The 15,223-nt window shown below is 43.9% G+C and overlaps 1 protein-coding gene across 2 annotated transcripts in view; it reads right to left on the reverse strand.

Moving 5' to 3' along the window:
- Positions 1–58: 58 nt before the first annotated feature.
- LOC109935788 (sodium- and chloride-dependent transporter XTRP3) overlaps positions 59–15,223 on the reverse strand; it is a 43,534-nt gene continuing 28,369 nt past the window's right edge. Inside the window, exons 6-10 of one of the 2 annotated variants that reach the window (XM_048618663.1) lie at positions 14,289–14,530; positions 8,214–8,376; positions 7,142–7,349; positions 1,574–1,733; positions 59–792 (exon numbers count right to left, since the gene is read on the reverse strand). In XM_048618663.1, coding sequence (XP_048474620.1) covers positions 672–792; positions 1,574–1,733; positions 7,142–7,349; positions 8,214–8,376; positions 14,289–14,530 — 894 coding nt within the window. In that variant the 3' untranslated portion in view covers positions 59–671. The remainder of the gene's footprint in view (positions 793–1,573; positions 1,734–7,141; positions 7,350–8,213; positions 8,377–14,288; positions 14,531–15,223) is intronic. The other variant, XM_048618655.1, reaches the window with a different exon arrangement.

Here is a 15,223-nt window from a genome sequence, read left to right on the forward strand (position 1 = left end):
GGTGGTGCTGCGGTCTACGTGGTTCGTGTTGGGGGTGGTATGTGGCTGGCTGCTGGAAGGTGCAGTGTTTGTTTGTGATCCTGCCGCTCCCCAGGGATGATGTGATCCCTATCTCAGGCAGCAGAGCTGTACTTTTAAAACAATCCAACCCAGGAACAGCGGCCTCCCTCCCACAGTGCCTGACCAGCGAGTGGAATGTGTACAGAGGATATGGACAGGGCTGAAACAGTCAGTCAATTACTTCCTTATTTGGAGTCTTTTCCCATTCCGCCCAGACACAGAGTCTGCAGACAGAAGGAAGCATTAAAGAGAACACCGCAGTGTAAAGACTTGGGGAAAGGAAATCCAAGATGGAGACCTTTATAAAAGGCATTTCAATAAAACATTATAGCACAAGCTTCACACACAGAGTCTATTCTGGCCGTGTCTTATCAGAGCTGGGAGAACCTGAGCAGTGTCTGTGGTGACAGATACCGAGTACAAACTGCTCATTCAGATGAGAAGTCCTGCTGGACTCAGAATGCTAACCCTGCTTCTGCCTGCAGACAGTGCCAAACACATCCCACCTGTTTCCAGGGCTGTCTGCTCTTTTAAAATCTCACAGAGTTGCTGAACAGATCCCATGAGAGTGCTGCTAACAGATCCCCACCCTCCAACCTCCTATTCCTAACTCACGTACTGGAGCTGAGACTTGTATCAATTCCATCAGCATTAAAATTAAACTCCACCTTCTGGATTCTTGGCAAGAGGTTAAAACTTGACAGACTGCCAAAAGGATGTCTATCAGAGGCCCTGCAATACAGAGGCAGTATTTTTCCACAGTTAAAACTTCTGATATATAAAAAAATTCTTTCGTAAGGCAGGGCTGGGAAATAAGCAGAATACCTCATAGTTGTGATCTTCCACTCCGAATATAGATCAAATAAAGATTAAGATCTTTATCAACAGGAAAAGGAGTTAAAACCGTGGTTCATCAAGACTCACGTTATGAAATAAAGAAGTTACGCAAGGAAATAAAAGAACTTTTTAAAATTATTTCCACACAAAGCAAGGGCTTTATCACATCCACAAGGGACTGACTGAACAGAGTATTTTAAATTGCTCAAGTATTTAAAAGGGAAACATTTGCAGGGCTATGGGTTTGGGGCAGGGAGTGGGAGTAGGTGCATTGCTCTCTTCGAGGGCTATCAGTGACACCGGTGGGCCGACTGGCCTCCTCCTGTTCCAAGGTTTTATTGCTCCACAGGGTTACTTTTGCAGATGCCAAAATGCAATTCGAAAAAAAAAAAAAAAAGTGTTACATGCCTTCAATATCAGGCAGGACAAGGTCCATCGGGAACATCACACTCTGCTGACTCCCAAGACGCTTCCGGGGGGGGGGAAGGGGGGGGGGGGGGGGGGGCGGGGGGAGACCAGGATAGTCTCCCGGCTGTTGGGAAGTGGAGTCCTGTCAATAACCCCCGCCACACTGTACCAATTGCACCCCCTGACGGGACTGCCGACTGTGTTTTACATTCACATTTCAGGAGCCAATGTAACAGCGCGACAAGGAGGAGAAGTTTAATTCACCCACCTTCTTAGCCCGTAGACATAACAGATCCCAATGACTTCAATCAAAACAATCACCAGAAGTACCAAGGTGGCTGCATAGTCATTGAATATGGAGAACCAATAATTCCCCGATCCAATGTTGAACACAAGTCCAATAACACAAGCTGTGAGACACACGATCCCTGGTGAGAAAAGGGAAAGAAAAAAAAAGTGAAATGCACTGGCAATTTCAAAGCATAAACAGAGTCATAGAGATATACAACATGGAAACAGACCCTTTGGTCTAACTTGTCTATCCTGACCAGATATCCTAAATAAAAATCTAGTCCCATATCCCTCTAAACCCCTTCCTATTCATGTACCCATCCAGATGCCTTTTAAATGTTGTATTTGTACCAGCCTCCACCACATCCTCTGGCAGCTCATTCCATACACTCACCACCCTCTTGTGAAAAAAAAAGCTTACCCCCCTTAGGTCCTCTTTAAATCTTTCCCCTCTCACCTTAAACCAATGCCCTCTGGTTTTGGGTTCCCCCACCCCAGGGAAAAGACGTTGGCTATTTACCCTATCCATGCCCCTCATGATTTTGTAAACCTCTACAAGGTCACCCCTCAGCCTCTTAACAGTCCAGGGAAGATAACCCCAGACTATTCAGCCTCTCCCTATAGCTCAAACCCTCCAACCCTGGCAACATCCTTGTAAATCTTTTCTGAACCCTTCCTAGTTTTACAACATCCTTCCTATAGCAGGGAGACCAGAATTGCGCACAATATTCAAAAAGTGGCCTAACCAATGTCCTGTACAGGCGCAACATGCCCTCCCAACTATACTCAGTGCACTGACTAATACAGGCAAGCATACCAAATGCCTTCTTCACTACCCTGTCTACCTGTGGCTCCACTTTCAAGGAACTATGAACCTGCACTCCACAGTCTCTGCTCAGCAACACTCCCTAGGATCTTACCACTAAGTGTACAAGTCCTGCCCCGATTTGCCTTTCCAGACCATAGCCATCTTGCTGTAATCCCGATTTACTTTCACCTCTTGTATTACGAGCATTGCTTTCAGTCATTGTGAAATCACACGAAACACTCGTAATTTTGCAATTGTAAGAGTTGTAAAAGAATAAAGGATTCAATTGAACAACTCGTCCCCACTTCTTACATTGTGAGTTACAGTTAATGACCAACATACAGCAACAGGAAAAAGGTCAACCCATCCAAACTGCTGGGATTTCATCAGAAAGCAGTGCGAGGAAATGCTGGACAAAATGATAAACTGACACCATTTCAAAGGGGTCTGGACAGAGACATACAACTCCAGCAGGTTTTATTTACTTCACTTACCTCAAGGTAAGGGTCACTGCTGCTACGCAGTTAAAAATACAACAGTTTCAAGTACCCAGGGGGCCATTTTAACCTTGCTTGTCTACTAGAAGTTGGATGAACAGCTTAATTTGCTTTGGTCTGGGTTGTGTGTGGGGAGAAGGCCTTAAACTACCATCTTCGATTTTATCAAGTAGGAGGAATGGGAAAACTAGGAGCAGGCCATTTGGCCCCTCAAGCCTGCTCTGCCATTTAATACTTTCGCAGCTGATCGCATCTTGGCTTCAACTCCACTTTCTTGTCCACTCCCAATAACCCTTCAACCATAGACAGATTTTTAATGAGCAATCTCCTCCTTAAATTTACACAGTGTCCCAGAATCCCTCACACCGAGGCAGCGAATTCCACACATTCGTGGCCCTTTGAGAGAAGTAATTTCTCCATCTGTTTTAAAATCTGCTATCCTTGATTATAGAACTATGAACTCATTATAAATTGCCCCACATGAGGAAACGTTCTGCGTTTACTTTGTCAACTCCCTTTAGCATCTTATCTATCTCAATTAGATCTCCTCTCCTTCTTCTAATTGCCAAACAGTATAGGCCCAAACTGCTCATAAGACCAATCTTTCATTTCAGGAATCAATCTAGTGAACGTCCTTTGACCTGCCTCCAATAAAAACACTCTCTCTTGCCTTGAGAAGTGATGTGTGTTAAATCCATTCACAGGGTCTAGTGAGGAAGTACAGAAATGAGACACTTCTCCTGATAACCTGTTTATCCACAGAATGTAGCATTAAGGCTGTCTGCTTCCTTTCCATAATTCCAGTGTCACAGTCGTATCTCCTTAGAAATGCTCAAAGTGCATAATCAAAGCAGATAAGCAATTGGCATGGAGCTTTTGGTGGTAAACTGATAGCATCTGTACCTTTGAGCCATGAGGCTCAGTTCAAACCCCACCAGTGCCCATGCACCTGAACATGTTGATTACAAATATCTATAAGAGATGGGCACAGATTAAATGAAGATAATTGATTGGGGGCAGGGGGAACCCTTAAAATTATGGGATATGGGTATTAGCTTGTTGGAGCCATTTCAGAGCACAGTTAAGAATTAATCATTTTGCCTTGGCTTACTTGTAGGCTAATCAAGCAAGGAAAGCAGATGGGGTTTTTATGACAAAATCAGAGGCAGAGGCAGTTGATTTGAAGCTCAATTTCAACTACAGATTCTTAAAAATTTACAAACCTCCAGATTCTGTGGTGGGATTTGAATTCTTATACCCATGGCATGAATGTAGTGCCTCGGAATTACTAGCCCATTGACATGGCCACTACGCTATGGTCTTTCCGTAACTATTCTAGTCTAGTGCATTCTAGTAGTTAGTGTTGAAGGATGGAACCATAAATAAGTCTCAATGGAACACTCTTACATTAGGTAACATTACATTACAACTTAGTAATCATATACACGTTACATTACACTGATGTTAACAGGAGCAAGAGACTGCATCCCACTGCCCAAGACTCCTGTAGACTCCCCAAAGCACCCAGTCCACTCAGTGGCCATCAGATCGGACTTTAGGTTAGCTAATCAATTAACCCTTTGATATCCATCATGTTACAGAACATTTATGGCTGCCAACAAAACACAATGAGTTCCTTTTGCAAAGATTAGCTTAATTAGGCTCAGAACTTCCAAATCGACTTACTGACAATCTCTGACATAATGCTAACAGATAACAAAAGGAGGAAATTCTGTCTGTGCTTGTAATTTTTCCATGCTTATTGCTGCACTGAGATGTCCTGCCTGCTTAAACCTCACCGTTGTACAACTGTAAATATTTCAAAACAATAAGATAAAATCATGCTTCATCTCATCCAAGTCTCATTAACTAATAAACTGGGCCAAAGTCAACCTTCCTTTTTTGTATTGGGGGAATAATTATAAAATCATCAAGAGTGCAAATCATTGTAATTTAGAAACAGACTATAAAACTGATGGTAATAAACAAACAAAAGTAAACCGAGAATGCCCAAGATAAGCAGCAATTTACTTCCAAGTGGATTTATGTCTGTAGTATTTTGGCTGGCCTCTAATCAGGAGTAAGTTCCCTCCTTATTGAGTAACATGGTCCAGTTAGAAACTGTAGACCAAGTGGAACATTGAACAGTACAGCAAAGGAATGGGTCCTTTGGCCCACAATGTTGGGCCGAACATGACGCCAAAAGAAACTAATCCCTTCTGCCTGCCCTTAGTCCATATCCCTCCATTCCTTGCATTGTCCAAAAGCATCTTAAACACTCCTATTGTATCTGCCTCCACCCTTGGCCCTGGCAGTATGTTCCAGCCTCTTACCACTCCCTGTGTAAACAACTTGCTCTTCACATCTCCTTTAAACTTTCCCCCTCTCACCTTAAATGCATGCCCCCTAATTTTAGATATGTTAACTCTGGGGAAAAAAAGATTCTGACCATCAACCCTATCTAACAACTCAATTTTAAAGACTTCTATCAAATCTACCCTTAGCCTCCACTGCTCCAAAGAAAACAACTCAAGTTTTTCTAGCCTCTCCTTATAGCTCATACCCTCTAATACAGGCAGCGTCCTGGTAAACCTCTTCTGCACCCTCTCCAAAGCCTCCACATCCTTCCTGTAATGTGGCAATCAGAACTGAACACAATACTCATAAGTGTGGCCTAACCAAAGTTTTATAAAGCTGCAACATGACATGCTGACTCTTGTACTCAATTCCCGACCAATAAAAGGCAAGGATGCCATGTCATCTTTACCATCCTATCCACTGGTGTGGCCACTTTCATGGAACTATGGATTTGAACCTCAAGGCCCTTCTGTACATCAGTGCTGTTCAGTGTCCTGCCATTAACTGTGTACTTTTCCTTATCAAGTACCTGGAGATGGAGCTGGCAGATAAAAATCGTACAGCACAGTCAAATGCAATAGTTTATCCAGGTACAATCTCACTGCCCTAATCACATTGCACCTAACAGTTAGAACAACTTATCTAAAGATTCATAACTTGACAACACCCTAAGAAGGGGGAACAAAAACCAAAATAAAAAAAACTTTAGAATCTGACCAAGAAGCTAAGGATTGTTTGGTTCCAATCCCTTTCCCCAACCAGAAGTCTGCTCGATTTTTCCACGGAGAGATTATCAGTGTGGCTGATTATCACTGACAGATTATTAGAATTATCAGCGGAAACTTCTGGTCAGAGCCAGACACCAGGTTGGCTCAGCCACTATTAACTGGCCACAACGTATTTTGTCGGCTGTGCTCACTGTGGACAGAACGAGGGCAGCTGGAAATCTCACCGTAAGTGATGAAACAATGTGCCCATGCTACTTACAGTCCACTAACATGGGGTCCATTCTCTCGCAAAAAGGAAAGGACACATATAACCGGGGCTTGAGAACAGTAAATGGCTGAGAGATCACCAACACAGAGTCTGTACCATGAGCGGGACACGCCGTGTTTAGGGACAGGGTAGTGAGCTGGCTAACACAGCCCTCTCCAAAAACTGGCTAAGACACATCATCGGAATTGACACGTTCATGCACTTTCCACAAGGAATTATAACATACAGCCACAGTGTGTATGTTATTAATGTGGATTAATACAGGAGAGAGAGAAGAGGCGAGAGGAATGACGAAGCAAGGAGTGTGTTATGAATTGGTGCCGAAGGTAAAAGCGGCGTTTGCGCTTCAAACTCTTGCTCCGCCCTCCTGACATGAACAATGCAATAGTCAAACTCTTACTTTCCCCATCCAAGGCAAAAGATACAGCAATCACGGAGAATTGTTTAAAACTAAAACGCGATAAAAATTCAACTGTAAACCAGTGACCAGGCACAACACAAGATAGCATGCTGAAACCTTCATACCCAGCCCTGAATTGGGGGTGGGGAATGCATAATCCTACACTGGGTGCAGACGAGGCTGTCTCAGATTCTTAAGGCTATCATTAGAGTCAGTATTTCTCTGACTGGTTTTCACAGCTTATCCTTTTACCGGGGGCTCGCAGGTTGGATGGGGGAGCGGGAATACTGGCAACTGTTGGTTGGCACAGTTTCAAATTCGAAGCATGATATTTCGGTACAGGACCGCTACCCTATAAAGTGCCCATCTCTACCTAGACAGAATGGTCAGTAATGCCAGCACCAGTTGTGCCAGGCAGGGAAGGGTACCACTACAACCTTAGCAGGCACCTGTAAAAGAAGAAAGCTCCCAGCGGGGGCGTCTCACCTATCATGACCTCTCTTGGCAAATATTTGGAAATGATCTTCATGTCACTGAGTGGAGTAATGACGCCAGCAGCGTTCCCCAGCATACTGCCAATGCCCAACATCAGGACCATCAGAAAATACAATATCGACCAGATCTGGGATGGCCCAGGCATGTTCACAATTGCTTCGGTGAAGACTATAAATGAGAGCCCGGTGCCTTCCGCAGCCTACAAAACAAAAAAAAGGAGATAAACTCTAAGTAAACACAGAAAAGATAGGAAGGAGTCACAGCATTACAGAATCACAGAACAGTAGAGCACTGGGGTTGTGCTAACTCCTGGTACAGCCTTAGTTTTGCTTGCTTTCCCCTACATTGTTGGAATTTCTCTGTTTCCAAGTACAGTTCCAACTGTCTGCTGTCTTTTCTCAAACATACAAAGGGTTGGCCACTCGGCCCATTGAGCCAGCTCCACCATTCAGTAAGAAAACGGCCGATTATCCCTTCCTCATTTGAGGCTGGGCAGGGGGTGGAATATGGTCTCCCAACGGATTGGATCCTGCTTCTGGGTAAAGTGCTACAAATGGCCTCTGTAGGATGGCTGACCAGGAGATTTCCCTACACTTACCGCTTGCCAGCAAGGTATTGGGCCAATTTACAGGCTAACAAAAATCGAGCTGTGTTACCACATTACAAAAACACCTTCCAAAGCCAACACATCCAACAAACAGGGAGTGTCTGGCCCAGAGATTGGGATGTTAGCCACTGCACCTCAATAAATTGGAGAGGATAACAGTTGTGACAACTATAGAGTCCATTAAATGGACAATGTGACAATGTCCCCATGTCCCCTTATACTTCATTGTAATCTAACTCTTCCTGAAAACAGGAACACGGGGCCCAAATGCTTAGTCTTGCAGAACTAATGCGAGAATGCCAAATTTCAAACAATCACGATGGACTAAAAGTAGTGGGTGCGTAGGGGAGGAAGTGAGCCAACTGGTGGGGAAGTCAGCTCTGATCTAACCTGCCAAGCGCAAGTTTCTTTCCAGTATAAAAGGGAATCACACTCTCTTAAAAAAAAGCTATTCACCGTGTCCAAGTGAGACTGTAGGTCACATGTTTCGATCTGTGAAGCAATTGTTGCAAATTTGCTCGGCTGTGTTGAATTCAGGAACATCACCCACTCTGAAAGAGTGTCTGTTTGTATTGCAGTCTCATCCAGGTCAAAAGTGTTTGTTAGAAGTAACACCATTCTGCAGTTAGACAGAAACTGCTTGTTAGTCTCCACAGGAAACAATCCAAGTGACTTCACAAGATTAGAATAGTGAACCAATAACTCAAAACTGTGAGTAAACATTAACTCCAAGTTAAAGACAAGACAAAGGTAAAGCCCTCATATAAAATTGTTCTCTTGGTTAGACTGTACAGTTTCAAAAACACTAATTGTTTTTCTAAAACAATTTTAACCAACATATTTAAAATGGAAAGGGTTTACACAGTCAACTCATGCATCAGAATGAATTTGTTCTAAAGTCCTTCATGTTGACATATCGTTCTTGAACGAACTGAATAGAATTTGCAGTGCAGGCTATTCGACACCCACACCCCCTCCAACCCCCAGGTCTGCTTCAAAGAACCACCTCATTCTTCTGGTATTTAATCTGATCAATATATCTCTATTTCTTTCACCTTGAACTGTAGAACGACCGGTATTACATCAGATTTAAAATCGGGAATGATCTGCCATTTGGGGCGTCAGGCACAAGTAGTTCAAGACCCTTGGAAGGATTTTGGGATTGGTGCCATTTTCTCTGAATAACACCACTCACCAACTGAATGGAATCAAGTTACATCCATCCAACTCAGTGCATTTTTGGTCATCATTGAAGAACTTCTCTCAGGGGCTCAAGTCTAACAAAGGAGCTTAACTTTGGGTTTTGGCCAAGAGTAGAGGAAACTAGGAGACCGTTGCCACAGCGACATTTCAATTGGTTATGAAGGCTGTTGGTACTAATGACGTAGAGCACATTTCACCTTGGACCTCACTCGCAGAGTAAGGTGGAGGCAACGGCCGTTTGGAGGAGTTGGGGAGGGATAAATATCGGATTATTTTGTTAAATATCTGTGGGACATGGCCTCAGTTGTGTTCCACTACCCAATCCTAGTTGCTGTGGAGGGTATCAGGAGGCAGCCATGGAGGGAGAGGTCTCCAGGTGGTATATATGTTCTTTCAGCCAAGGGACAGGAACTGGCCTTTTCCAGTGCCAGTCCAGAGGTGGTCAGATTGAATGACTGCCACTGGGCTCTGGTCGGATAAGAACCCAGCTTCCCTTTCATTATGCTTTTCTCCCACCCATTCACAGAATGGGGACTGTTGCTTACCAGCTCAAGCACCATTGCCCATCTCAAAATGCCCTGGGAGAAGGTGGCAGAGAGCCACCTTCTTGATCCACTGAAGTCCTTGGGTTGTGGAAACACCCGCAGTGCTGCGAGGGAGTTCCAGGATTTTGACCCCAGCAACAGGCTGGGAATAGCGAGGAAGATGCCCCAGAGTGAGTGCATATTGTAGATGGCACACACTGCTGCCCCAAAGCTGCTGGAATTGGGCACTAAACCAAAAGAAAATTTAGCTGCTTAATCTTCCACCTCTTTCCTGTTACTTTGCTCAACGTGTTATGTACACCACGAGATGATATTGAATAGCACTGTCATTAAGCACAAGGTGTAAGTACATAACGCTCCACCAAGATGTGCATAATTTCGGACAGGGTCACAGAATGCATTCAAACTTATCCAACTTCACACCAGTAAATCGGATACATAGCACCAAAACAGGCCTTTCAGCCCAACCAGTCCATACTAGTGTTTCTGTTCCACTCGAAACTCCTCCCACCTTCTCTAAAGCTACCACTGCAATCCCTTTGTCCTTGTTTCTGCATCTTAAAACATAATTGATATACTTGCTTTAACTGTTCCACTTCCTGACTATCCTTTAGGTGCAGAGTGAATTTCCTGCTGGATATCTTGGTGGCTGACTTGTATTCATGGCCTCTAGATCTGCTCTTCCACCCTGGAGGAAACATTCTCTCTGTATCTGCTCGAACTAAACATTTCAGGATTTTAAGAGACCTGTTCGGTCACCCCCTGGGCCTCCTTTCATTTCAAGACAAAGAGACCCAGCCTAACATCCTGGGGTAACACACGTCTGGCATCCTCCTGGCCAATCTTCCCTGCTCCCACCCTTTCCAGTGTCCTTGTAACTTTTTTATATAATAAGATGACCAGAACTGCTCTATTAAAGTGGGTTCTAACCAAGGTTCAGCATAACTTGCTTAATTCTCAATTCTACTCCTCCAGCTCCAAAACCTCGTTCGAGCTTCCAAGTGGTCTTGCTAACTTGTGGAGCAACCTTTAATAATTGATGTAATTGTACCACACAGACTGGCACCTTCCAAGACCTTTAGGGACTCGCTTTTTTCCTCCTACTGGGATGCATCTAATTGGCACCGAGCTTCATTTGCCAAATCTTTTACCCATTCTGCAAATATAATAATGTCCTTCTGTAATTTGCACTCAGTATCATCAACTAAATTGCTCCTTCATACTTTTGATGCTTTTTGCAAATTTAGAAACCGCATTCAATTCAATGAAAATCCAGATAGTCTGTATTTACTGTCTCCGCTTCCTCAGAAATTTCAAAAGACCGAACCAGAGTCAGATTTTCCCTTTCAAAATCCATGTCGCCTATTCATCATTGTATTTCTCATTCCCAGCTCACAATTAAATTGTTGCCAGTCTCCTTCTAACCAGCCAATTCCTACTCATAAGCTTCACAATTATTTTTAAACGCACGTCTGCAGAATTTCAATGTCCATTTAATTGTCCGAGACACCCTTCAAGACGAAAGCAGTTTATTTTGCAAATAAGCAAACAGAAAGGCACTGAGCAAGATCATCAATTTGTGACCTTATCCCGGAACATCTCTGGACAACATAAATCTCTCAGGCTCCGTTTTCAAATTAAAAAGGTTATTGGAGCATCAATTGCCATTTGTGGAGTTCTATTTAGACTTATAAAAACTCTACCTCTGGGTAGAGGCACTACCAATGCAGCACAAGAGATCTTTATTCCAGATATTTACCATTAAATTTTTCTGCCACCCTTTGCAATATTTCATTAAATCTTTAATAGAAGATCTTACTTTTTTTTTGACTATGGCCCCCTAAGCCTAGACTTTCCAACATGTAGAAAAAAGGTTGCTCCCAGTCTACCCTTATTGGTGTCCCTTTGTATCTTGAGATCTTTGATCGAATTACCCCTCCTCCAACTTTCTAAATTCCAGCTGGGATTTAGAAATCTTTTCTTGCAGCTTAATCCCTGGATATCAACAATCAACAATGCCTTAATACGATCACATTGAAAGAGTGCCTTCAAATTTATCTTTTTGTTCTTGGGACTTGAATGAGATGGCACTTATTCCTGGTCTTTAGGTGCTCTCAGAAAGTAGGTGTCCCCCAAGCCCCTTTGAACAATCACAGTTCCTGTAATTGGTTGTTATGTCCAGTGGCATGGCGCCAGCTGTTTTGAAGGAATAATGGTGGGGTGGGGTGGTGACCAGGTCAGGATGGTATGTGACTTTGGGGGTTAATGGCGTTAGCGTGAAGGGTTGTGCCTGTGGGACACAAAACAGAAATCAGAGACTCGCACGCCCTTAGGCTACACAAAAGGACCTGCTCAGAAAATTTACATTGCTCCTCAACATAACACTGCCGCCCCCCCCCCCCCCCCCCACAATGGGTAGAAAACAGCAAAGCAACGTCAGGAAGACTGCCCCTGTGCAAGGTGTCAATGGGTTAGAAATATCAGGTACGCCAGCATCAGCAGTGTCCTCTTGCCCCAACCTACTATCCAGGAGAGTGCCAGTGTGCCAATGGCATATGGTGCCCCTCAAGTAGGCAAAAGGTGGTGCCCCCTGGCAGCTACTGACCAGAATGGAGTGGACACTGGATTGTGGAGGAGTCGGGGTTGGGGGGGTGGGGGAGTGGGGTGGTCACTGTCCTGCTGACCAGACAGCAATGGCGTTGACAGTCTGGGAATGTGACACCACCCATCAGAGTGTAGAGTTCTCATCTACCCAGGGCCATTGGCTCCCAAAAGACCACCACTACTAGGAAATTATTTTTTATTAATTAAATAATGCAAGCGCTGCTTAGAACTGGTCTCGCTGTTGTGTTGCTGTTCCCTGGGACACCATAATAAAATATATAGTGCCTTTAGCATCTTGCCAAACCACAGCAGCATCAACAATTGATTTTCTTTTTAAGAGAAAAAAAAAATCAATCAATCATTCATAGGGTGTTGGCCTCATTGTCTGGGTCAGGATTTATCACCCACTGAACTAGCTGGCTTGCTAGGGCCATTTCAGAGGGCAGTCAAGAGTCAACCACATTGCTGTGGGTGTGCAGTCACATGGAAGCCAGACCAGGTAAGGATGGCAGATATTCCTCTCTTTAAAAATAAAAGGACATCAGTGAACCAATGGGTTTTTACAATAATCGACAACAGCTACATGGTGGTCATGAGGCTAGCTTTCAACTCCAGAATTTTACTGCATTTAAATTTCACCATCTGATATCGTGCGGGATTTGAAGCTCTGTACCCAGTTGTCGATTGCTAGTTCGGAGACATTACCACAATACCACTGCCTCCCATTGATAGTGAAGGAAGTTTCAGATGTTATTTGTACCTTGCCTGTATCAAGATACTTGCTGTTATTTATTCAGATTGTTACTTATACATTTGTTCACATGTTCAGTCACTTGTGCAAACAGCGGTGTATCATAATTAGTTATATCTTGGCAGTACATCATTTATGGACCTCTGTATATTGGTCTACTCAAAAAGTACCCCCAATACCAGCAACAAGCTATCCAACGGAGAAACCAAAGCAGTGGGTAGTCACAACTCCAGGACAGCTGCTGGGTTTTCCTTGCCGAACTCCTGTTGAGCTGTCAAATGACAAAAGCCAAGGGATTAGCTCGGAGGGGATGAGTCAGGGCAATGGGAAGGTGAGTCAACCTGGCCTCTAGGCTGACATGGATACAGGACATTGGAACACAGAAGACACAGATGACCAATCAGCCCCTTAGGCACACCATTCAATGAGATCAAAGCCAATCCACAATATCCCACTGACCTCAGTAGATCTTGTTTAAACAAAATCTATTTATACCACTGTTTTAAAATTAATTGCTGATCTAGAATCAGTTCCGATTTGTGGGACAGTTCCAAACTTCTACCTCACTTTGCATTTCCTAATTTCACTTCTGAAGGGTTTGATTCTAAATATTAGACCACACTCTGCACTCGAGTGAACATCATTTCTATTGATCTTTTCTGTCCTGCTCAACGACTTGAGAAAACAAACTTTGACCACATCACTCTCTATCTAACTTTCTAAATTCAAGGAAATACAACTCCCATGGAGGTAAATCGCTCTTTGTAAATCTAACTCCTGGAATCTAGGGATCACTCTGATAAATCTACCTGGCACACTTTCTCCAAGGCTGATACAGCCTTCCTGAAGCGTGACACCCAGAACAGAATGCACAGCTCCAGGGATTGGTCTAACCAGGGTCTTGCATAGCCGGGGACACAACGGTTTTCAAACTCCCTCTATTTCAATCCTCTGGATTGAAAGTTCGGCGTCCCATTAATCTTTCAGATTATTTTCTATACTTGTTCTCGCTATTAGAATAACCAATTCCTGGCCTCCCCTCCTGCCGCCATCCCAGTGTCTTTGGGCCTTCACCTTTAAAAGAAACTACCCACTCTTTAAAAACTTTCTCAATCCAAGGTTTGACTACAATCCAGAACCATTTGCCACGGTTTCGTATGCACTCCTGGTTGGGTGTGAGAGGTTAAATATTGCTGCTACTTACACTGGCTTAAACGTTTTTTTTTGAGATTCACTCTGGTACAGTGAGGAAGACTAGATCGGTGAGGCAGTATGAAAAAGTGAAGAGTAAAGTGAACGAGAGACAGCACAAGAGAAGAGCAAAAAAAAAATAGAACCAAGAGCAGGAAAAAAAAGGGAGAAAGAAAGGAAAAGGAAGGAAGGGAGAGAGAGTGAACGTGCGAGATTCTCCCTATAAGATACTCTTACCTTTCAAGACAGCTTTCATAATTATATGTAGCTTTGAAACCATATATGGCAAAAGTGACAACGCTGGCAAACACGGATGTCAGACTGTTAATTAAAGCAATGATAACTGCTTGTTTCTCACAGTTGTTGTTTTTCTGGTTGTAACTGGCAAACGCGATCAGACTCCCAAAGCCCAGGCCGAGCGAGAAGAAGATCTGGGTGGCTGCGTCAATCCAAGATTTCGGGTCCATCAGCTGCTCCACCTGGGAGGGGTGCGGAGGGCAGAAGGTGCGGGTGTCAGTTGCAGCGCAAACACACAAACACAAGAGAGGGAATTCGACATGACCGGCAAAAAAAAGAAAAGAAGAGGGGGGAACCATGCTGGCCCAGATAACGTTCCGGGGTACCCGGTTCGAGTCCCACCACGGCAGGTGGTGGAATTTGAATTCAATAAGTATTATCTGGAATTAAAGGGTCTAATGACGGCCGTGAATCCACTGTCGGTTGTTAAAACTGCTGTGGGTCTGGAGTCACACATAGGCCAGACCAGGTAAGGATGGCAATGTGGTCGACTCTTAACTGCCCTCTGAGCAAATTAGGAATGGGCTATAAATGCTGGCCTGGCCAGCGATGCCCACATCCTAATGATTGAATAAAGAGAAAAAAAAAAGTCCAGGCACTCGATAAAGGGAATGAGACAAAAGGAACAAACATGCAGTGTTGTTGGGAGGAGACCATAGAGTGGCACAATGACATTCATAGATGGGCTGAATGGCCTCTTCAGCACTGTAACCATTTTGTGGTTCCTGTGATATTTAGAAGCTGCAGGAACTGATCAAAGGATTCATTTCAGGAGCCTAGAAAGCCCTTGCGATTTCTCTACTAAACTGTGAGCGTTTAGTGTTTTTTCAGGCACATTCAGTTTTGATAACAGCCTTTGCAATTCTGTAATTTTC

The sequence above is a fragment of the Rhincodon typus genome, chromosome 2 (assembly GCF_021869965.1).
Source record: "Rhincodon typus isolate 14 chromosome 2, sRhiTyp1.1, whole genome shotgun sequence".
In the NCBI taxonomy this organism is placed as follows: domain Eukaryota; kingdom Metazoa; phylum Chordata; class Chondrichthyes; order Orectolobiformes; family Rhincodontidae; genus Rhincodon; species Rhincodon typus.